This window comes from Sylvia atricapilla, chromosome Z (genome assembly GCF_009819655.1).
Source record: "Sylvia atricapilla isolate bSylAtr1 chromosome Z, bSylAtr1.pri, whole genome shotgun sequence".
Taxonomy (NCBI): Eukaryota; Metazoa; Chordata; class Aves; order Passeriformes; family Sylviidae; genus Sylvia; species Sylvia atricapilla.
This window is the reverse complement of record NC_089174.1, coordinates 45,021,756-45,048,070: the sequence shown is the minus strand read 5'-3', so window position 1 is coordinate 45,048,070 and position 26,315 is coordinate 45,021,756. Positions and strand designations below refer to the sequence as shown.

General features: G+C 40.3%; 1 protein-coding gene across 1 annotated transcript in view; it reads left to right on the top strand.

The window, feature by feature from the left end:
• SHB (SH2 domain containing adaptor protein B) overlaps window positions 1-21,645 on the top strand; it is a 56,173-nt gene extending 34,528 nt beyond the window's left edge. Inside the window, exons 4-6 of the mRNA XM_066339868.1 lie at window positions 6,075-6,246; window positions 10,467-10,586; window positions 18,916-21,645. Of these exons, the coding sequence (XP_066195965.1) occupies window positions 6,075-6,246; window positions 10,467-10,586; window positions 18,916-19,099 (476 nt within the window). The 3' untranslated portion in view covers window positions 19,100-21,645. The remainder of the gene's footprint in view (window positions 1-6,074; window positions 6,247-10,466; window positions 10,587-18,915) is intronic.
• The last annotated feature ends 4,670 nt before the right edge of the window (window positions 21,646-26,315 follow it).

Sequence of the window (26,315 nt, the reverse complement as noted above, 5' to 3'; positions counted from 1 at the left end):
GAAGAAATGTCTGAAAAGTGAATGTGGGCCATCTCAAATCCTTCTATATTCTTATATTTACAGAATATAGACTATTTTATAGAATATATTCTAGTATTTCTGTATTCTATATTCTAATATTTCTGCTGCAGAAATATAGAACACTCCCCTTTTTGTTTGGTACTTCAGCCAACCTGTTGTGCCTCATCTTAGCACGTGTTTCATATAACTAAAACTTCTCATTCTCCCAATCCTTGGCCTTACCGTCATTTTAATAGATAGGATGTAGATAGTGTTTATTGTTGAGTGTCTCTGTGATGAGGAAGTTGCTTTGAAGGGTCCTGAAATTGTGGAGCAATTCTCAAAGGGGCAGTGTGATGAAGTGTTGGAGGTGGGAAGAAAAGACCTGTGGTTCTGGGAGTGAGCATGGAAGAAGCCTGAGAGCTGTGATTACTGAGTAGTTAGTGTGCATTTACCCTACGTAAATCCTGCTTGACAAACCTGTTTGCTTTCTGTGTTAAAACTACTAGATCTCTTAATGGAAAAAGAGCAGTATGTGTCATCTGTGTTGACTTTAGCTTTCAGCACGTTGTGCTGTGGCATCAGCTGTGTTTGGAATGTTGTAGCCTGGATGGGTGGACTAGTAAATCTGCAAAAACCTATCATTGACCTCAAAGGGTAGTGCTAGTGGTTCATACCCTTCCTGGAATCTGGTTATAAATGTGATTTCTCCAAGGATATGTTCTGGAACCCTTCCTGTTTAGCGTGCCTACTAGTAACTGAGAGCAGAAGGAGAGGGAATGCCCCTTATCAAGCTTGGAATAACAGCCAAAGGAGCGGAGGGTGTGTGCAAAGCTGCCACTCTGAGGAACCTGAACAGACTGGAGAAATGGACTGACAACAAGGTTACAAAACCTAATGAGAACAGACCCAAAGACTTGCATCTGGAGCAAACTAACCCCCTGCAATGATATGGACCTAGATCTGGTTGACTTGCTGGGATACAGCTTTGCTAGAAGGGGCTGAAAGAGTCCTGGGGGAAAGTGGACTAAACGCAACTAGCAGTGCTCCTCACAATGATGAAGACTAGCAGCATGCTAGCCTGTGTGAATAGGAGCAAGCCAGTGGATGAAGCAAAGTGACTGTTCCTCTTCATACTTCTTGAACTATGCAAAATGCTGTGGCAGGGTTCCTTTAAAAGAGGGACGTTGATAAACATTTTTGTTAGCACAGAGCCAACAAAATACAAGGAACTGCAGCACATGTGAAGAGATGCTGAGAGAACTGGGCTTGCTTAGCCTGGAGAAGAGAACTTGGGGTGGGACATAAGAACAATCTAATGCCTATGAGGAGATCCTCAATAAGATGGAGCCAGTTTCTTCACAAATGAGCAGGTGTGTGATGGGAAGATGAGATATAAGATGAATCAGAATATGTTCTGACTCAAGTTGGTTTCTTCTTTGCAAGAACAGTTAAGCATTGGAAGCAAGTATTCAAGGAGCTCTTGCAGTCTCCATTTTCAGGATTTTTTTCAACCTGTGGGAAGAAATGGCTGGATAAACAACCTGATCTGATCACATAACTTCCCACACAAGGTCGGTGATTGTGTGCTACTCAGAAGTAATTTTTTGTTCAAAACACAGCAGCTTCATTGCTTAATGATGGTGAGATACAAGCTGTGAGGCTAGTATACGTCTGTTTCCAGTGAGATCATATTTCACAAATTTTTCAAATACTAATGCAGCAGCTACAGAGACTGGATTATTAGTTTCAGAAGTTAAATCTTAAGAGTGATACGTGTGCATATGTAAATCATAGGCATTATTTTTCATGTGGTGGTCGTATTATATGAAATTGATGAGTTTTAATTCATTTGAATCTTGTCTTAAGCTCTGTTCATCTTTATGTCCACTTTTTTGGTCTTTATCAAGTAGATTCTGAAATAGGGTTTTTCTGAGGTTTTTAAAGAATGTTAGTTTTGTGATTTTTTTTCTTTATATCTCTTCATTTTTTACATGTAACTGTAAATTAACAGGCTCAGTCCAATACAAGATTTTATGATTGGCTTATGTGTAAATATTCTTTCAAGTACTATGCAGTTATGAAAGCACACAGAGCAAAATATTGCTTTATAGAATTAATAGATGGAAGAGAGGTTTAATTAAATGGCATTATGATATGTTTGGATTACTTGCAGGTTCAACATGGAGAATACTTACTTAGAATAAGAAGAATAAACACTCTCTGAGATTAATTAGATTTCTCTCATTACATCTGCCATTCATTATAGATTACTTTGTTTTAGGTACAAGGTTATTTGTTACAAAGAAATATCTAAGGATTGTCTGCAAGCACGGTTGCAAACTGCTATTTCATCAAGTGTCTCTAGAATTCATCTTCATCCTAGGAGGAAATGCTTAAAGTAAGGAAAGATAAGGTCCAGCTTTGAAATTTGAAATGGTAGAAAGTTTTCAATGGGGAAGTGTTAATCCTCTGCTGAGCTGTATGAAGTGCTTTTCTGACTTATGTGGTGGCTCCATAGTGTAGCCCAGGAAGGGTTCTTTTAAGTTCTTGGCTGAGGTGGATTTTTCTGAAAAGTGCAGTATTGATCTATTAAAAATTCTAGCAGTGGGCAAGTCCAACTTTACAGGCCCACAATTACCATCTCCCAATTACTGGAACTGTGGAGATCCTGGAGAGACCCTCTGCTGAAACTTAAGTATTTTAAGAAGTTCATTTGGAGGGAACAACAGACATTGGTGATGAGAATTGCAGACACAGAGACTTATGCAGCAAATGGTTTTGGTTTGTCAGGTGATAGACCATAGAAACAAACCAAAATGGCAAGCAACACTAGAATTATCATGAACCTAATTACTTATGCAAGTCTTTGAAGGCAAAAAATGTTCTTCTGCCATGATTTCAAGATTTGTTACTGAACCATAGCTGAAACTTGTTTATCTCCAACCTGGACTTTGAGATTTGTCAGAATGAAAGTGTGCACAAGCTATGAAATGTGCTGAGGCTCAGGGGAGTTTGTCTGTGCTCTGACTCCTGAGGATGGGGCTGGTGTCATACTGGCATTGTGGATGGGGCAAGCTGTACATAGGCTATGGATTTTGCTGTGCTAAAAGATAATTTGCTAAAATTTTGTGCCTCTGTGGAGCAGAACTGGAATGCAGTATTTTGACTGTCTGCAGCTGGAGTTCTTTCACAAACCAGTTTGGTGTTGTTATCCTGGAGGCTATACAGCTGAAGCTAAAATGTATTTTTGATGGCTTTTGTGGTAAGCAAGCAGGTCTTGTTAGAACTCCTGCTCAGCTGGGCAGACTGGTTTGCCCAGAAGAGTCGAGGTTGGCAAAGTAACAGGAGCAAAGTAGCTTCCAGGTACACAAGTCTGGCTAGAAAAGGAGATAACACCTGGGAGAGGCCACTGGTTGCATGAGCATAGGAGAGCCTGTTCAAGAGTGTCATGCTGACATGGCCATCGACTTAGTTTGAGAAATCTGTCCTCTTCAAACTGTCATGTGGGCACAGAAAACCTTTGGGTCAAGGAAATGTCTGTGAAGTCTGTAAAGCAGTCTTAGTATTGCTTTATGAAATACGGGGCCTTCTGTTATAAAGAGGTTCTCAGTGGTCAAGAAGGCCATTTGGTAGTAGTTTCTAGCACTAATCAAGGGCTCCTGGAAGGAGGACTTGTAAGTGCCAGACTTTTTCTGGCTGCTGTTGCATGGAACGATGTTGCCTAGGATGCTGAGGGATGTCTGGAAGAGGGAAGAGCAAGGGAGTTCTGGTATGCCACTGTCACAGGAATTACAGGGCAGTGGAAGAGAGGTCACATTGCAGTCAGTTCCATAACAGCAGTAGCTGAATATACTTAATTTTGTTAAAGAGACGATTCATAGCAGCCAAAACTCAGACCTGATTACAACATGGGGTGGGCAGGTACCTGACTGGGTATCACACTTGTCAGTATAATCTGCATGGATGTCGCTTCAAGGCTGCTTCTTCCTGACAAATTAATTCACATGTGGGGGAGCAAAAAAAAAAAAAAAGTCCAGAGACATGTCTGAACCTTTCAAACAGAGGAAAAAGCCCCAACATTCAAAAGCATGTGAAATTTAACTTTGTCCTGTTTTTGGAGAATAGTTCCTACCTCTTATCATCATGTTAGTGACTTTTTTGCACAGGCATATAGAGATAAAAAAAGAGGCAATGTTTTTAAACTAAAAGAGGGGAGATTTAAATTAGATGTTAGGAAGAAATTGTGTAGTCAAAGCTGGTGAAGCCCTGGAAGAGGTTGCCCTGTGTGACATTGTGGATGGCCCTTCCCTGGAAGTGTTCAAAGCCAGGTTGGATGGGGCTCTGAATAATGTGGTTTAGTGGATAAAATCAGTGCCTGTGGTGGCATCTCACTGCTCTTAGAGGGTTGCAAGTGGATAATCATTAATGTCACTTCCAACTCAAGCAATTCTGTGTGACACTGTGTTGTGAAGATAATAGCTGTTAACAGTCAGAACTGAGTCTGCTTTGTGCACTGAATTTTTTGGTGTCTGAAAGATGTTCCTTGTTCAGAAGGTGACAATAAGCTCACTGGTTTTCAGAGAGTACCCACGTTACATCTGTGTGTTCTTCTTGGAGTTAAAATAATAATACTGCTCATTGTATGTCATGGGCAAGTATCCGCATGCAATGTTTCTCCTTGTTATACTAATCAGCTTTCATTATCCAGTAATGAGGTTAAATCTGAGTTTATGTTAATAAAGAATCAGCATATTTAGGAATGTGATTGAATACGTTTGCCCAAATTCTGCAATAATAAAAAAAATTGCCTACTTTCTCTGTGTTGAGGGGGGATTTGGAAGTGTCCTAAGCTTCATGATGAAAGCATAAATAAATTTTTGAAAAACAGCTCCAGAACATTTTTCTCATCCAGCATGTCTCTGTGCATTATCTTTTTGAACTTCAACATTGCATCTTTCTGCTTTAAAAGACTGCTTTAAAATACCTAATACTATCACCCACAAGCCTACTTGGCTGTGTGTTACAGTAAGTTCACTTTTAAGTGCATAAGGCCAGTTAGTTTTGTGGGGAGTCCCTTCAGTTTTCCTTGGAACATTTTTTCCCCAGTATTGCTGTTGAAACTCACATAGGGGCTGATTGAGCTGTTGTGCCTGTAAGCACTGTGATTTTTACCTCCTGACAGAGTGAAGGTTCTCTGCCTGGTCTAGATGATCTTAAATTACAATCATTTGCAGCTGGGAGTGCTAGTTTTTGGTGAAGCAGCAAATTATAGAAGGCAATGAGAGTCAAGAATATGGTGTGGGTAGGTTCTTTCACTGTTCCTGTCAACATTCTGTCCTTTAATTTATTTTTTTTCAAATTGTAGCTATGTGGAATCTCTAAGTGTAGAATGGAGATGCTGACGTCATTAGTATGTGCTTGGCTATGGGTGTTGTAGTGCTCTAACAAGTTACAGATTTGCAAAATAAGCAATAAGTTGTATTGATATTCTTGGAATAGTGTAGTTAGTGAAATTATCAAAGGGTATTTTTAAAAAATCTCTGAATCTCTGTTTCCTAAACTTTAAAGGCAAAAGCTTTGTGCCGGCAGCGTGTGAGTGGATGCACTGTAAACTCTTTGCTGCTTGACAATATTTCTGATATAGATAGATGGATGTTAGCTGCCAGATTTTCCCCCAAATCACTGCTAGGATGATACCACATTACCTGAGGCAAACGGGTGTTCTCATTTACTTGCTTTTAGAATTATGGCAGGTGACTGAAGGCTTGTTGCTGTTACTTGTTTAACAGCATCATCTCTGGAGGATCAAAGTATCAAATGTCAAGATAAACTAGTTATTGTAACAAGGTTTAGAAGCGTGTGAATTTTATTACTGGAAAAGCAAGAGAATTTTAGGACTGTACTCTGCATAGTAAGAAACACTACGTGATACATGTAACTTTGTAGATAAAGGATCTTAATGCTAGTGGTTAAATGTTTATTCTCTTTATTGTGAAAACCTCTCTGAGTGCTGCAACTCCTTTGGTCCTTGCTAACCTTGCCTGGAGGGGTAATTGTTGTGTATCTTGCAGCCCAGTTTAATGGAAGTGGGAAACGGCAAGCATCTCCTTGTCCCTCAAATGACCAACACAGGCAATTAAGAGCACCTGGAGGAGGCTTTAAACCCAGCAAATATGGCAGTCCAGAATTTTGTGGGATCCTGGGAGAGAGAATAGATCCAACAATTCAACTGGAAAAGCAGATGTAAGTAAGCTCAGTAATTGCACTCTAGCTCTTTGCCTCCCCACTTACAGGAGCAGCAAGTGCCCAGATCCTGCTGCCCAGCTTCCTTCCTCAGTATTCCCAAAGCCCTGAAGACCTACTCTTATTAATTAATCCTGTGAAGCGTAAGTAATTTTTGTGGGGGAACAAAATAGTATTAAACAGGAAACTCATCTCAGCAAGAGTGAATTTTATATGTCAAATATGTACAGTTATTCCATTTTCAACCTTTATATACTACATTAGGGAAAAAAAAGTTGTAGATCACATATAACCAAATTCTTTTTAAGGGTGGATGAATCCCATGAATCTGTGGCTGCAGAGCGTGTTTCTAATACCTTTTCTAATACCTCAGATTTGCTTTGCATCTGGCTGTGATTCTCCTCCAGGGAGAGAATGATAAGACTACTTAAACAGCTTTCAGAAAAGAGATTATTATTTCTATCCTTGTACTGTCAAAATTGAGAGTGGTATTTATTTGCACTTTTATCAGTTCCAAATTCAAGTTCTGGGTGAACTCCTTGTAGTCAATGTCTGGTATCCACAAGAGTGGCCCCTGTCCTGCCTCATTGTTGCCCTTCCTTGAACAGTTTGGACAGACGGCATTGTGTGATGGAATGACCTGCTGTCCTGTGTCACACCAGAGGTGCAGCCTCAGAGAAGACGCTAGAATTCCTGCTACACAGACTAAAATCTTCATGTGGAGCAATTTACAAAAGTTAAACTGAGCATTACTGGGCACTGAGAAGCCAGTGGATTCATGCAGTAAAGAAGCTGTGTCTTGAATCCCTGAAGGCAGTCCACTCCAGAAACTGTCATTCTGGGTTAGAGGCAGAATTTATTTGCAGTGGAGAGGGAGGGAATGATTTAGCATGGATGTGAGTATGCACTTTTGTTCCTTAATGCTAGTGGTATTAGGAGGATTAACAATCCTTTCACACCTTGAATCCTCAGCAGGAGGGAATCGTCTCCTAGTATTTGAGAGGGGGTAGTTCCAGAAATTGCTTTTCCTTTGACATTCTATTTTTCAGGCAGTATTTGGAAGCTTAAGTTTGAAACAGATCATAATGTTGTCGTGTTCCATCTAATCAACCTCAGCCTTTGAACCATCTGCCCATTGACTAGATTGTATGCTTATCTCCAGTAGAGGAAGTAGCAACTGTTATTGTGAAATCAGTCACTGATATTGTTAGGTAAATAACTAAAAGGCTGTAAATTTCACTGTAAATTTGTTCCTCCAAGTTGGGTGGTTACAGCTCACGAAAGTCACTCGCCCAGTCCCAAATATATTTAAAATAACTGCAGGAAGGTGAGTTTCTGTTACCTAATTTTGACTCATAAATATATTGTGGTGTCATTCTGTCTTTTAGTGCAACCACAGTTAAATGTTACAGCTGAAAACCACAGGTTTTCCTTCTTAACTATTCAAATGCCAGTGACATGAGGTTATTTTTGATTCTTCACTATGATGGATCAAACAAAATGAATGCACAGTTAACCATGATGTGTCAGAAAGTGCAAGAGTTCACATTTATTTTACCGTAGATTATTCCTAATTATTCAAATTACTCAGGTTTTAGTAGTGTGTGACATCTTCACAGCACATGCCAAACCCTTCCTTCTTTTTCTGCTAAAGTGGAATCTGGTTTTGCAGAAAGGAATACAAGATCTAAAAGAAAGGAGGTACACAAGTTGGCAAGTGGATGGGTAGGATAGGATATTCCTCAAACAGGCAAAAATGCCAACGTATGTTAGTATATTAAGAAAATATTTTTAGTTACTTGTGACTGAGGAATCTGTAACTATGAACTTATTAACTCATGGGCCCAGGGGAATCAAAGTAATTTGTTCTATTTCCTCAATAACAGCGTAAAGAAAAGGTGTGTTCTGTTGTTTCTATTGTCTCATTGAAAGTGAATCCCTCCTAGCCTTATAATCAAGATCTGGTGGTTTCCTGTTTTGCTGTAACTCAGAAACAGAGTAGTGTTGTGCATTATATAGGCTGTAATAACTTACTATACTTACTATATAATTGATGCTGCTCTCTTGTCTTAATTGGAGTTATGGCCCCTTGGTGGCCAAAACGTGACCATTGACAAAGTAAGGGACATCAGGAAGAGCATTCTGTAAACCACAGTCAGGGTACTTACAAACTTGGCAGTAGATCCTGTTAGGGGTCAAAGTGTGTGATTATGATAGAAATTTTTGCTTTCAGGTTTGTATTTTGTGCCTCTGTTTTACAGGATATCTTAGAAGACATTCAGGTTATTCTGTACTTTTGCACTGGTGTCTTTCACAAGCTGTCATTGCACTTTTTTAAGACCCCACATCACTGACGTTTGTATCTTTGACCTTTCTTCACAAATGCTTATATGTTGGCATTTTAAAAAATGAGCACACCCAGGACAAACAGACCCAATACAGTTGAACAGCAAATCACTCAGGAACTTAAATCTGATTATCACACTTTGCTTATCGCACTAGGTAGCTAGAACAGGAGCAGAGTGTCCCAATTACATGGGCCTATGACTCATAAGCAATTACACTTCTGGATACCTGCTGTTTACTGTCAAGTGTAGCCAAAACAGCTTCCAGACTCACATCTGAATCAGATGTTATCTCATCAACTGTTTTACTTTCAACTCTAAAAGCAGGTTTTTCTTCCTCAAATCAGTCTTGTGTTCTTTGTCTGTTTCTCTCTGAATATCAGAGTCCAGTATCTCCCTTATTTTGGTAAGGTAATATTTCACTTTTGTTTTATTTGGTCCTTTGGGGAGAAAAGAAAATAAAGATAATTGTAGCTAATAGGAAAAGTTTTAAATTATCCCAAGACCACCTCTTGATTCAGACGTCTGTTAATATTATTTCCTCCCACTCAGAAGGCAATCTAGTCTTTAAATTGCTTGTTAAGAAATATCCTTCACCAGTAAATATCTAATGGAAGATGAGGAGGAGACTCCCTGAAATCATTTGCGTCTGTGTCTCCATCTTATTTGTGAAGTGAGGAAGCTGTGAGGGCCTCCCTTTCTAGTCTGTCTTGACTATAAAAAAGTATAACTTCTTTTTAATTCCCTGTAATGCAGAATTTGGTTTTAATCAAGCACACAATGGGTTTTTAATTTGGGCACCAACTTTTTTTTTTAGCACATTCATCAGATTTGACAATGGAGACACCAGCACAAGGTAGCTAAGAGCATGATTTCTGTCAAAGATTTATCTAGTTGTTATTCATCTATTCTTTTAGTTGGAGCATCTTTCTTAGAGTAAGAACAAATGAAATAAAACTCTTCTGCACAAAGCAAACAGTTCTGGTAAGAATGGACAGAGAGCACTTCTGATGTGTTCATTGTCTTGCTTGGGCAGATGTGGTAGTGTCCCATAGTGTTTCAAAGTGCACCTGGCAATTGCAGGGAGGGAGAAATCATCATCAGAGACACATTGGACACAGTACAGGGCCAGACACATTTTACATTGCTCTGGAAACTTAGGCAAAGGTGAAAGTGCTTACTCATGGAGTCTGAGATGTTGAAAGCTGGTACAGAGCAGCATGCCCTGAGACGTTTCTTTGTTTGCACTGGCTAGTTCAATGAAAGTCCCACCTCTCCTCTCCCAATTTCCTTTCTTCCCTGGATTGTTCACATCCACTCCACAGATCCACCAGAGGTTTGTATAAAGCTCTCAGAGTTGCCACAGCTTTCTTTAGAATGTGTCTTTTTCATAGATCTTCACACTTTATCACTCTTCTCCTTTTTCCAAGACTAATTTTAGCAAATCTTTTCCGCTGTTAACTTGGTCATATTCTCCACCTGTAATCTTCTGTTTCTTTGCTTTTGTTGTTTATTTTGCATATTAGCTTAAAAATTGATATATCCAAGGGGTGAAATAGAGAAAATGTGTATATCATGGATCCTTTTGCAAGATGGACTATGATTTATAAGCAACTGAGAGTGTTGCTTTAAATGGGAATTTCTTATATAAACATGTACACCAATCTTACGGCATGGTTTCCTGGTCTGAGTTTTTCCCCTCAGCAAGCCTCCACAATTTGTAATAACGTCATCTAGCACTTTTTATCCACAATGTATTCGATTTTAAATGCATCCATGTACTATTGATAACAGTTCATACCTTAAAGAATTGAGTATGAAAGCAGTATGAGTGGGAATATTTGTGTGTGTATTAATGTCTTTGCTTTTTTCTAGATGGTATCATGGAGCAATCAGTCGGACAGATGCAGAAAACCTGTTACGTTTATGTAAGGAGTGTAGCTACCTTGTAAGAAATAGTCAAACAAGCAAGCATGACTATTCTCTTTCACTGAAGTAAGTACTTGTCAGTAAAACATAGTAAATGTATTTATAAGCCCTAACTTCTCTGGTGCTATACAAGAAAATTATCCAGCTTGTTGCCATGCTGTTTTAGCTCTGAAGGACTCCAGAGTGTTTGGGACTGCATAATGTATAGTTACAGTCACTGAATTAGTACCTTCTTGTTTACAGTCACTGAATTAGTACCTTGCCAGGAATGTTAAAAGATTTTTAGTCTTCATTTGGTGTCCAGTTAACTAAATAAACTTGGAGCAGTTTTTTTTCTGGTTCTAATTTGAAATGCTCCTTCTGTTTTAGGCTGAATAAGGAACTTATTTGGGGGGGATTTTATTCCTTTTGTTTTGTGTGCTTTACTGGAGTAAAGCTGTTCAGCATTGCTACAGTTCTTCAAAGTAAAAATCCCGGGATTGAGGATGAAAGATCTACAGAATTAGGAAATGAGCAGTATTCCAGTCTTAGTACTGCTCTGAATTTGCCTTACTTTTAGGCTGAGCAGAGTACAATACAGATATTGTATACCATATCAACATACCATAAAATGGATTAATAGAACAGTTGGGGGTGGAAGGGAGGATTAAAGATCATCTAGCCCAGCTCTCCCACACATGACAGGATAATGAGTTCACTTCATTTTCTAACTGAGGAAGAATGTCAAGGTTTTCATTGCAGGAGAAAAAGAAGCCCCTTGACCTTGATATAGACTGTACAGGTGCAAAGAGGAATGTTTCTTTTCTTTCCTTCATGCAAGATAGGGCCTGATATGGAACCTAATCTTCCAAGTAGGTCTAGGGTACAGGTCAACTTGTTCTTTTCACTAGCACTGCTCCTGCCAGTTTGACTTTTATGCCATTTCTTCACAGGTCTGTTCTGAAAATACATTTTACTGCTAGGATGATGGTGATACCTGGTTGTAACAAACCAAATAGCACCAAAGCTGATCCTTTTTTTCATGTTTAAAATTCCATTCTAGGACTTGAGAAGATAATTATTTTGTAGGAGTGTATTTTAAATTATTATTCTTCTGCTGTTGTTTTTGGGATCTCTCTGTAATGCAGAGGTTTGCCTTGAGCAGGAATGCATCTACTTTAGAATTGTGGCTCAGTTCCTGTTATCTCTTTTGTAATTTGATCTGTGTATTCTCCAGTATAGGTGTCCTTTAGATATTTTCAACCACTGAAGCATTAATGGCACAAACTTTGGAATAAATTTTCCTTCAGGCCTAAATTTTCCCTTAAATTCAAAGTCTTGGAATATGACCTTTTAAAAAAGTATTTCACTTATTTCTTGCATCAGCCCAGTGATTTTTGTTACTCAGCCAGTGCACAACTTCCAGAGGAAAAGCTGACAGTTAAAATTACATTTTGCTGTTTTGGACAGCTGAGTTCATATCAGCCTTTAATATCCTTTTGTAGTCTCTTTGCACAGAACTACAATGTTCCCATTGTCTCTTAGGTGTGTTTATGCTTCTCAGGGACCTTTACTGTCATGTGTGAGTCAGCATTTTTTTGGTTAAATATTTCATTTATGGTTCTGGGAAAAAATAAGACTCACACCCTGATTTTAAGAGTTTAAGTACAGAGTTTAAGTAACAGTGATAAAATCTATTCTTCTGCTTTATGTGACAAGCTTTTTCTAAAAACTAAACTGAAAGTAAAAACCAAGGCCAAACTACTTCACTCTAGTTTTTGAGGGTTTTTTTCTCTAGTGACAAAAGATTGTTTCCCAAAACACAGCAATGAGAATCTACCCAAATACTACCTGTATTTAAAAAGTGAAAAGATGATAGAACTTGCTCATTTTCATTTAATATAACTGAGTATTGCATAATTGAGACCTGTCTGAAGATGATTTCTTCCAATAGCAGGAAAATGTTTTGTGTTCTGTAGACTTTGAGAGGATCAGACAAGCTTAACTTGTATGGGGAATATTTGTGAGATAATTGGCTAATTCAATTCCAAAAATTATCATTCCAAATATAATGAAATGAGCATGAAAATAGCTTTATTTATTGCTAAATTAAAATGTATCTGTGTATAAAACAGTCATTGAGGTAGTTTAAGTTGGTCATGTCAATGTCTGACACTTTGAGATGGTGTAGTTTACCCAGTGAAATTTAATTGCACATGTTTTAGGTATCTCTGGGGGCATCAGAGAAGGTCTTATTGAAGTACACCTTTACGTTGCTCATCTCGGTTAGAAACAAGGAATTGGTATTGTTGGTGAAAAGTATTTGAAGCAACAAGCATCTTCCTATGGGTTGGGATCTGAAGAGCTAAGCCTCTTTATCAGCATTGTTTACATCCTGCACAGCAGAAGAGGGAAAGAACATGATCCACCTTCCCAGCACAAAATGATCCCAAAGGCCCTGAGGGGCAGCTATACATTCTCTTGAATCTCCTCTGTGGGCCCTGGATTGTTCCCTGTGTTTCTTCTCTATATTCCTGAAGGGTTCCTGAAGGGTTCGTTTTGGCTCACTCATACCCACATACTCTTTCCTTAAGCACAATTAAAATTGTGGAAGGCTGGGTAAAAATTGGAGACCCAAACTCATGGTAATTGTGCTGTGACCAGAAATTCCTGTCTGCTTTTGAAATTCCTGGTTTCAAATTCCTTGTCTGAGACCTATTCTTTACTAACAAGCAGACTAGTGAAAAAGGTAGATGTGCAAATGAAAGAGGGAGAGCCATTTCTTACTTTTAAATGTTTTAGGTGTTCTGAAATTACTGAAGTAATTCAAGCTCACAGGAGTGCCTTCCTGATGTACCAATAGAACAGGATCTCAGGATGGGTTTAGCATGTTTCAGTCTTTCTTTGTGAAGACCAGGCATCAGCTGGGCTTTACTAGCTAATCCTTTCAGACAGGATTTCCCCCTCCCAAGGCTCTTGCAGCAAGTGTGCACTGTGCCCACACCGCTTCATTTCCTGACTCATGTTTCAGTTTTGGGAAATGTGACTATTCTTGATTATAGATAAGGATTATCTCACAAGTTAACTAAAGATGCAGTCTGTGAGCAAAAACAGTAACAGGTATTGCTTTCTGTCAGGTATCTGTTCTGTCAGATAATTCCTGCACAATCATAGCCACTGGAAGTACAGAGCTGAATTCAGAGAGGGTGGTGCCTTTTGACATCCTGATCCTGTGGACTCATAAACAGGCATGTGGTTTCCCTGAATAGTGAAGGAAACTGCAAGCTATGTTTTGTCATTACAGTCTGTAGAAGTGGTCCTTATTTCCAAACTTGAGTACGTAAACTTTAGGTAGTTCTGGATTCTGAATTAATTCTGGACTTGCACCTTTCTGTTGATTTTGTTCTTGGAAGTAGCTTCTGTAATATTGTAAAAATCGTAAGTTTCTTCCTGACAGTATAATTTATAAAGAGGTCATGGGATTTTTGATATGTCCCTAAATTAGCAATTGAACAAAAATATTTAGAAGTTTATTATTAGTCTATTATTATGGTCTGCTCTGTACCATAATGATAGAGTCCTGGCTGTTAGCAGAAAGCATGGATTCTGTCAGTTCTTTGGAAAATACAACAAGCTAAAGATTCTCACTGCCTTCAAAGCTGCAGATGGGAACTGATTATAGAGAATGGAGCTTGGGTTCAGTAGTCATCTTCACCCATTGGGTGCAAATGAGCACTTCTACACCTTGTTTGTAGGGGAGGAGACATTGTTTATTTTATCATGGAGACAGTGTCCATTGGGTGTAGAATGACAGCATTGTGTATAACGTGCTTGAAAAAGCAAAGCTGGAACAGGAAAACCAGTTTACAGACCAGTCTCTTAATGTCTCCAGTAAACAATTTTTCAATTATTTTTTTTTGTCTAGGGTTAAGTACTGAGTCTTTATTTTTCAGAGGAAGTTTTATTTTATTTTCTTATTCCTGTAAATGGACATGAAACATTATAGGCTTTGAACAAAGTAACAGCATGTAATAGAAGTTAAAATTATGAAAAGGAAAATAATTTCAGAATGGAAGAATAACACAACATATATTTCCTACATTACTTGATTTTTTTTTTATGATGCTGTTGCAAAGTCGTTGCTTTTTTCTTTGTGCAAGTGATGTTTCATCAAAATGAATGCAGAAAATCTGTTCTGACAAAATAATGCTTTCTTTGGCAAAAATAGGGTTCAGAATACTTGGTCAAACATTCTGTTTGTGATCACTGAATCATGTTCCAAAGCCATTAATATTTCCTGGGAAAAAAATACTAGGTTTATTACCTAATTAATATTTATTAAACCTGCTTTTATCACACTTCATGCATAAGATCAAAAAAGCATTATTCTGATTAACTGTCTGCCCAATTCCTTCCCATCCTCACTGGGTTTTGAAAACTGAAAGAGGATGGGGGGAGGTGGGGAGGTTGCAATTCAAAGTCTCTTGGTGTTATGGTTGTGTTGCCAAACATTTTAAACAAGGTGTGCCTGACTATTACTCATGTATCAAGTTTGTGTCTTTGTAAACATCTGTGCTTGCCAGTTCCAGAGAAATTTGAAGCAGGGATCAGCAATTAGCAATTTTCTTCTGTATTTGAAACTCACGGGAATGGTTGCAAAAAGGAAAGAAAGGATAGAATATTGTCCCTAACAGCACTGTTTTTTCTCAATTGAAGGAAAATGTGAAGAGTTATTGCAACATTTGAAAAACAATGACATTCAGAATTCACAGAGTAAGAATATCACATGCCTTAGTTCAGGTCCCAGCACCTTCTTTTGCAAAATGTGTATTTCTTGTCTCTTCAAGGCACTGGCTGTCATCAGTGTTCCCATATGTGAATTTGGGATTGCTATTTAGATTATTTTCTTTGAAAACCTTGGAAGTTCCGAATAATTATTGCTGAGCTGAAAAATAGACATTCCAAAACCAGGACTACACAGTCAGACACGTGTTCAGGTAGACTCCAATACTGCTTCAAAAACCAAAGCAGAAAGTTATTTACAATTACTTCAAACATGAAGCATTTTTCCTCTTCATTACCTAAAATTTCAGTAATCTCTTTGTGTAGTAAAATCAGAGCTTCAATTGAAAGTGTTTGGAGGAGAGGAAGAGGGAGTATGACTTCCAGATTCCTTTTTGACATGGTACCTGTAATTCTAGTCACTGGTCTAGCAGCATTGGTGCTCTTAATCAAATGCAAATGCGTTTTGCACTTACCTGTTACTAAAGGCACTGATTGTCTGAGTCCAGGCATACCAGAAGAGGGGTATGCCTGTGAGACAGATTTTAAGGACAAATAGAGAAGGTGAAACAGCACAGAAGGATCCTTAGTGTAGATGTGAATAGTTTCACAGAACAGTTTACAGTTGAAGGTGTTAAATTCAAGGGCATGATTTCAAGGTGCTAATTTGACTTCCTCCAACTTAATTTATTCTATATTACAGAGGATGGGAATTATCTGTTTTGATATGTCTACTTGCAACCAGTGACAGTTCATTTGAAACAAGGAGGGCAGATAGCGCAGTCACAGTGTAATTTTTGGAAACTAAGAGGGTGGAAAGGGAGTGAAGGAGGAAAATATTTGAAAACATAATCTTTGCTTTCATCCACCAGTAAGCCTGAAATAATGTTCAGTTTGAAGAGTCCTGGACATCCAGAAAGGTAGCCAGGATAGAAACCAAGTCAATCACTAACAATGTGGTACTGGCTGCAAACACTAGCAGTAGGCAAAACCAGTTCATTGACTGAGTGTTCTTCTCCTTTATGAACAGAAAATCTGTGTGTGAGACACTGCAAAGCTTTGAAGTCAGTTTCACATACCTTCTAGTTTCCTAGAGAGATCTAGTTGGGAATGGACGTCTGGAGATACCTAATCCAGTCTCCTGCTCCAAGCAGTACGTGCTTATCAGGTTGCTGAGTGCCTTGTGAAACTTGTGAGGATGAAACCCTTCTGACCTGCCTCATCCTGGTTCCAGGGCTCTAGGACTCTTACAAGGAAGAAGTCCCTGTGTCCAGTGGAAACTCCCTTGCAGCTTGTGCTTGTTGACTGAGAAACTTCTGTTTTCTCTGTGACTCTCCATTTTAGGCAGTGGGTGATTGCAACCCAACACCCTCCGTTTCACCTTTACTTCTCCTGGAGACTAAACAAGCACAGTTCCCTCAGGCCTATCCTCGTAAATCAAGTATTCCCACCCCCAGATCACATTTAGTGGTCCCGCTCTGGATATGTTCCAGTATTGGCATCTCTTTTATTATGGGACACCATTCTCACCAGTTGCTGGTGCAGCCTCACAAGTACTCTTTCCAGCAGCTGGCTGCACTTTGCTATGGAGCTCCGGGTTGCAGTAGGCCTTCATGGGCAGACCATTCAATCATTCTCTTTCCCACTGTGTGTCCTCCTTATCACAGTTCCTTTTCTATGGGGCCCATTGTGCCCCAGCTTGTATTGCATCTTGGGTTTGTTCCATCCCAAGGGCAGAAGCTATAGATTTGCCTTGTCTACATTCCATTAGCCTGATACTCGTAACTTTCAGCTCGCATTCTTTTTTCCTCACAAACAGTGTGGCCTTCCAGAAGGCTCACCTGTCAAGATCCATAGCAGAGATTCTTTTTGTGGAAGCTCAATGACTATGAGCTACACAAACCTGAATATATACATAGCTCCTTCTTGGGGAAGCAACAGCTGTCTGTCATCAATATGTGGCTTGTAGCAATTTGTTCATACCATGTGCATTGTCTTCCTCTTCAAAAAAGGCTTGTGCCTTTTCTTTTTCTGCACTAAAGTGCACTTAAAAGATTGTTCTCCAATCCTTACCATACTTCTGAAATTAGCATGTGCCTGTGATTCCATTAATGTGTCTGCGCCCTCTTAAGTCATTTTGTAGCAAAGCAGATTCATAGTGAACTGAAGAAAAAGAGTAACACATCTATCCTCATAATAAGTATTTAAAGATATTGCTCTTATTTAAGGGAAATAATTTAGAGATAACTTGAAAGATATATTTTCCCACTAAGAAATTGATATTTAAAACAAGATTTTAAGAGTGTAGAGCCATAATTACAGTGCCTGCAGTAGTTTCTGCACAGCAAAAAGGTTCTCTTCATCACAGCATTGTTGATTACATCTGAAAGATATGAGCTTGGTAATGACATAGGCACTTACAAACGCTGCACCTGCTAACTGGAATATGGCAGATTTTCGAGAAGCTGGTTTTAACATAATTTGTTTCCTGTTGCAGCTTTCTGTGTCAACTTGAATTGGTTTTCTTTGCTGACACAGACAGACTCTGGTTTTAACACTATTGTCTCTGCTCCTGGACACACCTTGAAGAGACAATGGCTTGAAGCCAGGAGGTTAGAGATTGGGACATCAAACAAGCTGTAAAAAACAAGCCTCATTTAACATCATGACATGTAGGAGCTGCTCCTTGCACTTGTGTTGCCCGGGCTGAACTCTACACTCCTAAAGTAGCCTATATGTTATGTTAAGACAGCAGACACTGAAGGGTCACTTCTGGGAAGAGCTGAGGCCAGCTTTACCCTGGTGCCGTATGGCAGTGTGGGTGCTACCCATCAGAGTGGAATTATGTTGGATGGGTTGCTTTGCCAAGAGCAGGCAAGACGGTTCCATAAATTCCATGACCCTCTTCTCCTACCTGTGTAATCATGAGCCTTCCATCAAAGAGTGCCCTGACCACAGGGACAGCATCCCTTGCTCTGTACAGTGTTCAGTCTAGTGCAGTATTATGCTCTGAACCTTGGGAATGTGCTCACCTGGAGTAGTTTTCCCACCTGAAGCCAGCAGATTACACACAGAGATGTCTTCTGGACAGTTACTGCCAGGGTGGAGTGGGTAAGGTCTGCCCTAAGACATACACAGGGTAGAACAGGATAGGTCTTTTCTTGCCTAGCTGAGCAAGGTTCATGGCCTGCTTGTGCCTGTGAAGGGACCCTCAGGCCTCTGACAGGCCAACAACACAGATATTTGGGACCAAAAGTAATGACTGGGTATAGTGAAAGTAAGTGTTCATAGGAAAATATTGAAGGGGCTGGAGAGAGGGGCCGTGGGGAGGGAATGGATGGTCTTCTGGCACACCTCTGGATCACTTTCTGTGTGAGACAGCCTTGCATGAGAATCTAAGCAGCACAGGTGCTGAAAACTAAACACTACCTTAGGCTGCCTTTGTGGTGAACTGCCCATGGGGATTTGCAACTAGCAGTTGGAAACTGTCAGTCTGGCTACTGTTATGGCCTGTCACCCATCAACTACTTGCATTTTGTTCTCCTACTTTCCCCTCCATAAGGAGAGCCTGTTGTGGTGCTGCACCCCTCTTCCCTATGCACAAGGACAAACTTACACTTTGCTTTCTTTGCAGGAGCAGTCAAGGTTTTATGCATATGAAGCTGACAAAAACCAAAGAGAAATACATCCTGGGTCAGAACAGCCCTCCCTTCGACAGTGTTCCTGAAGTCATCCACTACTACACTACAAAAAAGCTGCCTATCAAAGGAGCAGAACACTTGTCCTTGCTCTACCCTGTGGCTGTACGGACTCTCTAATAACCTAGTCTCACCCCTTCCTGTGGATGGGAGGTGAGAGATAAGCTGGGTTGCACATAATTCATTGCCAGAATTTAGAGCTTGTGTCTATAATGGAGAGAGGCAGCCTTTAGTCTTGTGAATGTGGGCTCTCAGCAGAGTTGTCTGTGGGACTTGTGGCAGAGTTGTGTGTGTGATACACTTGTGCTGCAGCATGCCTCTAAAACTGTATTGCTGCATAAGAGAAAGAATGACTTACTTTAGCGCAAGGAGAGGAGATAACCTTCCCAAGACCTTCTATGTGAATGAAAGTGCTTCCCAACAAAAGTTCTTCCTTCATGTCTTGAGAAGAATCAACAAGTTCTTCTTATCAGTAAAAACACAACTTTTATTATCTTGCTACCCTGAGAAACTTCTCCATGAGAAAGAGTAACCTTACTCTGAGGGACCCTAGGATGTTCTTGATGGACCTGAGAAGGAGCTGCTTAGCAGGCAAGTCTCTGGTCACATAACTTGATGGGTTTGGGATTTTTTTAATGCAGTTTCTTGGGGTAGTCAAATACTGAACTTCTATTAGACACACAATCTTAAAATAATTTTGTGAGAGTGAATCATGGTCAAATACTTATGAATAGGGGATGTAATTAAACAGTAGTTTATTATATATTTTTATCCTTTTTGGTACAATAATCTCTTAATGTTTACTGTCTTCATTTGCAGGTTTCATTTGTAGGTACAGGCAGCTAATTCTGTTTGGGGCAGTTACACCATAATGTTTTAATTATTTAGGATAAGTAATTTTGATGTGTGGGTTAGTATTTATGCATGAGGGTGGTCAAAGGCTTTTATAAAGCTTTAGTAGGCAAAATCTTCACTTGCTCATTCATCTGGATCTACAGTTGTCCTACCCCAAGGTAGCAGGCTAACGTGCATCACACGGCCTTTCCACAAGATGGCTTTTGCAGCTGTGAGAACTGCAGTATGTAGCAGAGCAGAATTTGTTTTTCTGGTCTGCCAAGGCATTCTTAGGGCACAGCCCCATTGGTGCATACCTTCTGGCCAATGCTCTTTTTCACCATGAGCAGAAGCCTGCCTTGTGCTTTCAGTCACTATGATCCAGAAGCACTGTGGAAGCTGCTCTTTATCTTAGTCCTGCCAGCTCATTGCCTGTCCACTTGGGACATATGTTCTACATGCTCTGTGTGCTCATTCAGTGAGATAAGTGAAAAATTATAATTGTACACAAGCTGGAACTAGGGAATCTATAGCCTTGTAGTCCTCATGCTGTGCCATCTCCCACATACATCTAGAATGTTGTGCATTAACCCATCAGCTGTTATAGTAGCAAACTGGTTATATGCAGGTTATGTATTTTACAGACAGCAATAGGACTGTGAAATTGTCTGCTATTTAATTCAGCTTTCTTAGCTACTACTATTTTTTTATGTATGCTTAGAAAGAAGTGCAAATCTGAAAATTGTGATGGAATAACCACTTACTGCCTGTAAAAGTAGTGCTTCATGGTATTGTCTAAGCTGGTAAGAACCTCAAGGATGACCCATATACTGTCACTGGTGCTAAATATTCTGTTTCCTTTTAAGCCTGCCTTATTCTTCATATGGCATCCAATGCAGATTGAACAGGAATTGATGATATGTATGTGAAGAGCCCAGTGTCATTCTCTGCAGCAATGGTAGTGGGTCAAACTGTCTGTCTCACCCAGAATCGGAAGCTGCATTCATGAAGGTTTTCCAGTTTTCCGAGGAGGGTGGCACAATGGAGGACAAAGAGACAACATTCCTCTCCAAGTGAAAACAAACATCCCCTTTTCATGTACACACCTACCCGCTATTTTTATTTCCTTAAAGTCTTTACTCTCTTAACATCACCCAACTGACAAGAGCATACGGGCACTTTTAAGTTAGTATATTCTCTCACCAGAGTAGGAGTTTATGAAGGTGGCAGAGTTCACACAGATTAGGAAGCAGGTGACATCTGCTCTGAGTCTTCCCCTTTCTGGGCTCGAGTAAAACTGTCACGCCCTTTGGGACAGAAATATGTCATACTTCTTCTTTTGTGTGTTGAATATGACATGATTGCTGTTCCATGGTCTGTTTTTCTTCTTTAAAGGGAAAAAAAAAGTATGCCCCTACTCTGTCTAACAGCAATTACCAGCAGAAACTGATGGCATCAGTAACTAAAGCCTTGTCTGGCTTCCTTAAGCACTTTGTCTTTAATTCATGGGGATAACTATTGTACCAGACCTTTCTTGCCATGGGTCTGATCAAAAGTCAGATGAAGCCAGCAAGTGCCATTTAATTGTTGTCTGCAAATTTTGGGTTGGGATCCATTGCTTCATACAAATCATGTGAATATACATAATATAAATGAGTGTACTGCTTATTACAACTTCAAGGATCAGATCAAGGTTCTTGGTTCAGCAAGAGGAAATCATCTCAGAACGTATTGGTTGTCCATGGGAAGGTTTTTTTATTTTTCTAAAAGACTTTTAGAAAGTACTCAGTAATTGCAGAATAAATAAAAACAGTATTTTATTTGCACTGTAATGTTGTCTTTGTTTATTTAAGTGATTGTATGATATTTTTCCAGTGAAGGAATATTCTTCCCAGATTTTTTAATGTACAGTGAAAATGCAATGTGTTAACAGTGTGTAGTATTGCATATAGGTGGAAGATCTTGTAGTGATCATGCCTATATAGCACATTAAAAGTTTATTTAAAAAATATATAAACCTCTCCCTTTTCTTCCTCTGATTGTCATTGTGTACTCAGATTGTCATGAATAGTTAGTAACTGAAGCGGCCTTTTAGAACAACTTGTGTTTATATGTCTTAACTGTGTTATGAAAGTAATCATTAGGTTGTAATTTGTAGTCTGGAAAATCATATGTCTCAGTTCTAACCTGACTAATTCTGCTGATAATGTGCAGCTTTACAAGGGCTGACACAAGTGCATGTATGGTGGTGGTGTCCAAGGAATCCAGTTATTGCTGCTAACAGCAAAGCACTGGTGAGTCACTTTTTGCAGTGTTTGTAAAAGGTGTTAATTAGGTTTCTATTTTGATGAGTATTTCACAGCATGGTGAAAGCTGTGAACATCTGTATGATGTGTAGGAGAGCTTTAGTGGCCAAGATTGCATTTCACATCTCCTTCCATGATTGGAAAATCATTTAGGTTTGTGGAAGTACAGTCATCACCATGGTTTCTGTATGTGATAACAGATTATTGTCTTACTTTGAAATTAAGTCTGCAGACACAGGATGCAAAGCACAGGACTGAATTAAGTGCAAAGGTACAAAACAGACATTTTCAGCCTCTCGAAGAACATGGCCTGATGTATATTCTGAGGAAAATGGTTACTGCTTGGAGTTCGACACATTTGTGTGCATTTTTCTCAGTGTCCCGTTGGGGTTTGCACTTTATCTTGATGTCATGGCTCAAGCTGGCAACACAAACACTGTGTGGCAATGTTGGTGCAGTCCACAAGTGATATCTTTTATCCAGGCTCTGATTCCATTTTGACACTGCTACATTGCTAAGCTATACTCTGGTGGACTCGGTCCTCTGCTGCTGTAAATTATTCATGCTGTCCTTGGGTGGTACCTCAAGTAATGCCTGAGTAAAACAAACAAGATCTTAACAGAATTTTAAATAAACAAATTAAAGACTTCACCCCACACACTACTCTTTCCCTGTAGAGAGGCAAAACAAAACAGATTTGGAACAGAACTGCCATTAATCTCGGCCACCTGGGCACACTGCTGCTTCCTGTTTCACCCCATGTTGACCATATCACCCCCAAGTCCTTGGCTGTCCAGCTTTCCAGACACTTCCAGCTTTCCCTACACTGTAGTGCTGAGTGGAGTTATTGTGACCCCAAGGCAGGACCTGACACTTGGCCTTATTGAACCTCACACCTTTGGCCTTGGGCCATTGATCCAGCCTTCCTGCCCTCCAGCAGATCAACACTCCCACACAGCTTGGTGTTGTCTGCAAAATGACTCAGGGTACGCTCAGTTCCCTCATCCAGATCAGTGAATTAGCTGTTAAACAAAAGTGGAAAAAAGCACTTTGACGTCCTGACTAATGGCTGGATATAGCTCCATTCACCACCACTCTCTGGACCTGGCCATCCAGCTGCTTTGTTACCCAATAAACAGTGTGTCCATCCAAGCTGTGAACAGCCACTTTCTCTGGGAGAAGGCTGAGAGAGATAATGCCAAAGGCTTTGCTGGAGTCAAGATAGACAACATCCAAAGCCTTTCCCTCATCACTTAAGTGGGTCACCCTGGCGTAGGTCAGGCTGGTCAAGTAGCATCTGCCCTGGCTGTCTAGTATGTGCCATGTGATGGCACTCAGTGTGATGTGTTCCATGACCTTCCCAGGCTGACAGGCCTGTAGTGCCCCAGCAGCACACAGATCCTCCTTCCAGCCTGTGGGGAAGGGCATCACACTGGCTAGCTTCCAATCTCCTGGGACCTCCCTGGTTAGTCAGAACTGCTGCTAAATGATTAAAAATGACTCTATGAGCTCTTCTACCAGCTCTCTCAGTACCCTTAGGGGGATCCCATTTGGCCTCATAGACTATAATGTATCAAACTCTATCTAATTGGGGTAGCAGATTGTTAATTTTTCCTCCTTGGATTATTAGGCCGTCTTTCTGCTCCCCCATCTATCACTTCCAGCTCACCAGAAGTATTGATAGAAACATTTTGTCTTTTATTGGGGTAGCCAAATTAAGTTCTAGTTGGGCTTTGGCCCTTAAAATTTTCTCTGCATATAAATTTGGAACTTGGTAGTCTTCCTGAGTGGAGAACCACTTCTTCCAAAGGTCATAAATGCTTTTCTTTACTGAACTGCTGCCAAAACTCTCTTATTCAGGTTTTCTTCCCCCCAGCCCCACCTCCACCACACATCTTTTGGCATTCAGAGACAGTATTTCTGCACCTTTAAGATTTTTTGTCCTCAAAAATTGCTAGCCTGTCTAGATTCCTTTGTCATTTAAGAATGCACAGAATGACAGAATCCCTTGGGCTGGGAAAGACCTCTAAACCATGGAGTCCAATCTTTGACTGATCACCACCTTGTCAGCTAGACCATTGCACCATGTCCTGTGTCAAGTCTGTTTCGTGACCGCTTGCAAGGCTGGTGACTTCACCACCTCCCTGGGCAGCACATGCCAATGTTTAACAATCCTTTCCATCAAGAAATTCCTCCTGATATGCATCCTGAACCTCCCCTGACACAGCTTGAGGCTGTGTCCTCTAATCCTGTAACTAATTGCCTAGGAGAAGAGGTCAACCCCCAGCTAGCTACAACTTTCTCTCGGGGATTTTTAGAGCAGTAAGGTCACCCCTGAGCCTCCTTTTCTCCAGACTAAACAACCCTAGGTTCCTCAGCCACTCTTAATAGGAGCTACCCTCTAGACCTTTCTCCAACTTTACTGCCCTTCTCTATACTCACCCCAGCAGCTCAGTACCTTCTTTGGGGTGCCTTCCAAGGGACTCTGTCAACTAGACCACAGCCTTCCCGACAGAAGTCCAAGCTGGTAGTTCTAACCACATTCCTTAATTCTATGATTTCATGATTACTATGGTGCAGACGTCCTTCAGCCATTAGCTGCACCAGTTTTACTGCTATTAAGGCTGTTCTTCACCTGTGTTAAAAAAATTAAACAGTTCCTTCCCTTACTTGTCTTTTGTGCTGTCACCATGTGGCTGCCTGAATAATTCTGATTTCAAGGTGCTGAGTATTATCTGAGAGAAAGCGTTTGAGTTGCAGAGTCCAGTGTCTGCCCTAATAGGAGCTCTTGTGAGGAAAACTAAGGGTGAGAAAAAATGTCCCTTTTGCACTTGGAAGCTGTTTTTAAGCTCAGACTTTACTACTGACCCCTACCTGTGCTACTCTGTAGTATCTTCACCTATGTAATTCATTGCCTTGTATCTCATTGATTCTGACCCTAATCCTGACACATCACCTTGGTTTTCAGGCTTTTTACGTCCCTATGCACCTGTTGTTTCTCTACTAGACTGAGACTGACTTGCTGGCTCATAATCATGCCAGAAAAAACAAACAAACGAAAAATAACTCTGCATCCTGCTGCGGCCAGTAGGTTTTGTTTCTATAGAGATCAGGTGAAAATGGAGCCTGGCAGCAAGAGATACTATTCTGGGATGGCCAGAGCTGCTGAACTGCTCTGGTTTTTACACGTTGAGCTGCAAGCTGAGTGCTTGCATGTACATTCTTCCTTCAGTTTTTATGTCTTCCATTTACAGCTGTGGCCACTCAGTGTATGGAGAAGGAGACTCGTTCATGGGCAAAACAAATTTTCCTGCTTTTAAAGAAATGCTAACCAAACCCAGAGCAATTATAGTGGGCACCATTATGATTTCTTAAATTTTTTTAACATCTATGCTAAATCCTAACTTAATGTTCATCATATCATGATTTTTTCCCATATTGGACTTTCTTGTTACTGAGTCCTAGAATTTTCATTATTTTGATAACAGCAGCAGTGAAAATGGAAGATGTGTTTGGCCTTCTTGTGCTCATTTCGCTTTTTATATTTGTCTCTCCAGAGGTATTTCTTTCTTCCTTCCTTCATCCTTATCTCTCATTCCTCCTCCTTTTGTCTACCTACTTGAAAAACTGAAATTTAACTGTCAAATATATTTGGGTTGAGTCTTGGAAAATTAAAAAGAAAATTATGAACATTTTGATGCTAAATGAAATTTTGTGGCTACTCCCAGCATATTTGTTCTTGATGCAGCCAGTCAGACAGGGCAGGCCCCAGGACTCTGAAGGGGCAGAAGGGGAGAGGGCTGTGTGTTCTTCTCTGCCCGGAGCTGCCTCAGTGGCCAAGGCACTACTAAATTACAGAGAAGGTCCTCCAGCCTTCTGAGGACTGAACACACCCCAGCTTGGGCTGAGGTGGGGCCCTGTTCAATACAGAGACAGAGCATTAGGAAACTGCTCCAGAAGTGGATCCCTCCTACAGGCAGCCAGTGATCCTGTTTTCTGTAGGCTCACGTCCTCCTATCCTGTCTCCCACAGCCTTAAATCCTCATGTTCCCTTCTGCTGTGTATCTAGGGGACGCAGCTGTGAGATGTGTAGAGACACACTCCTTCGGTGGGGGGTGCTGGAAGATGGAAGGGAGATTTCCTTCAACCCCATTCTGAGTCTCTAAGGCTGATGTACAGGGGTAATCAACTCACAT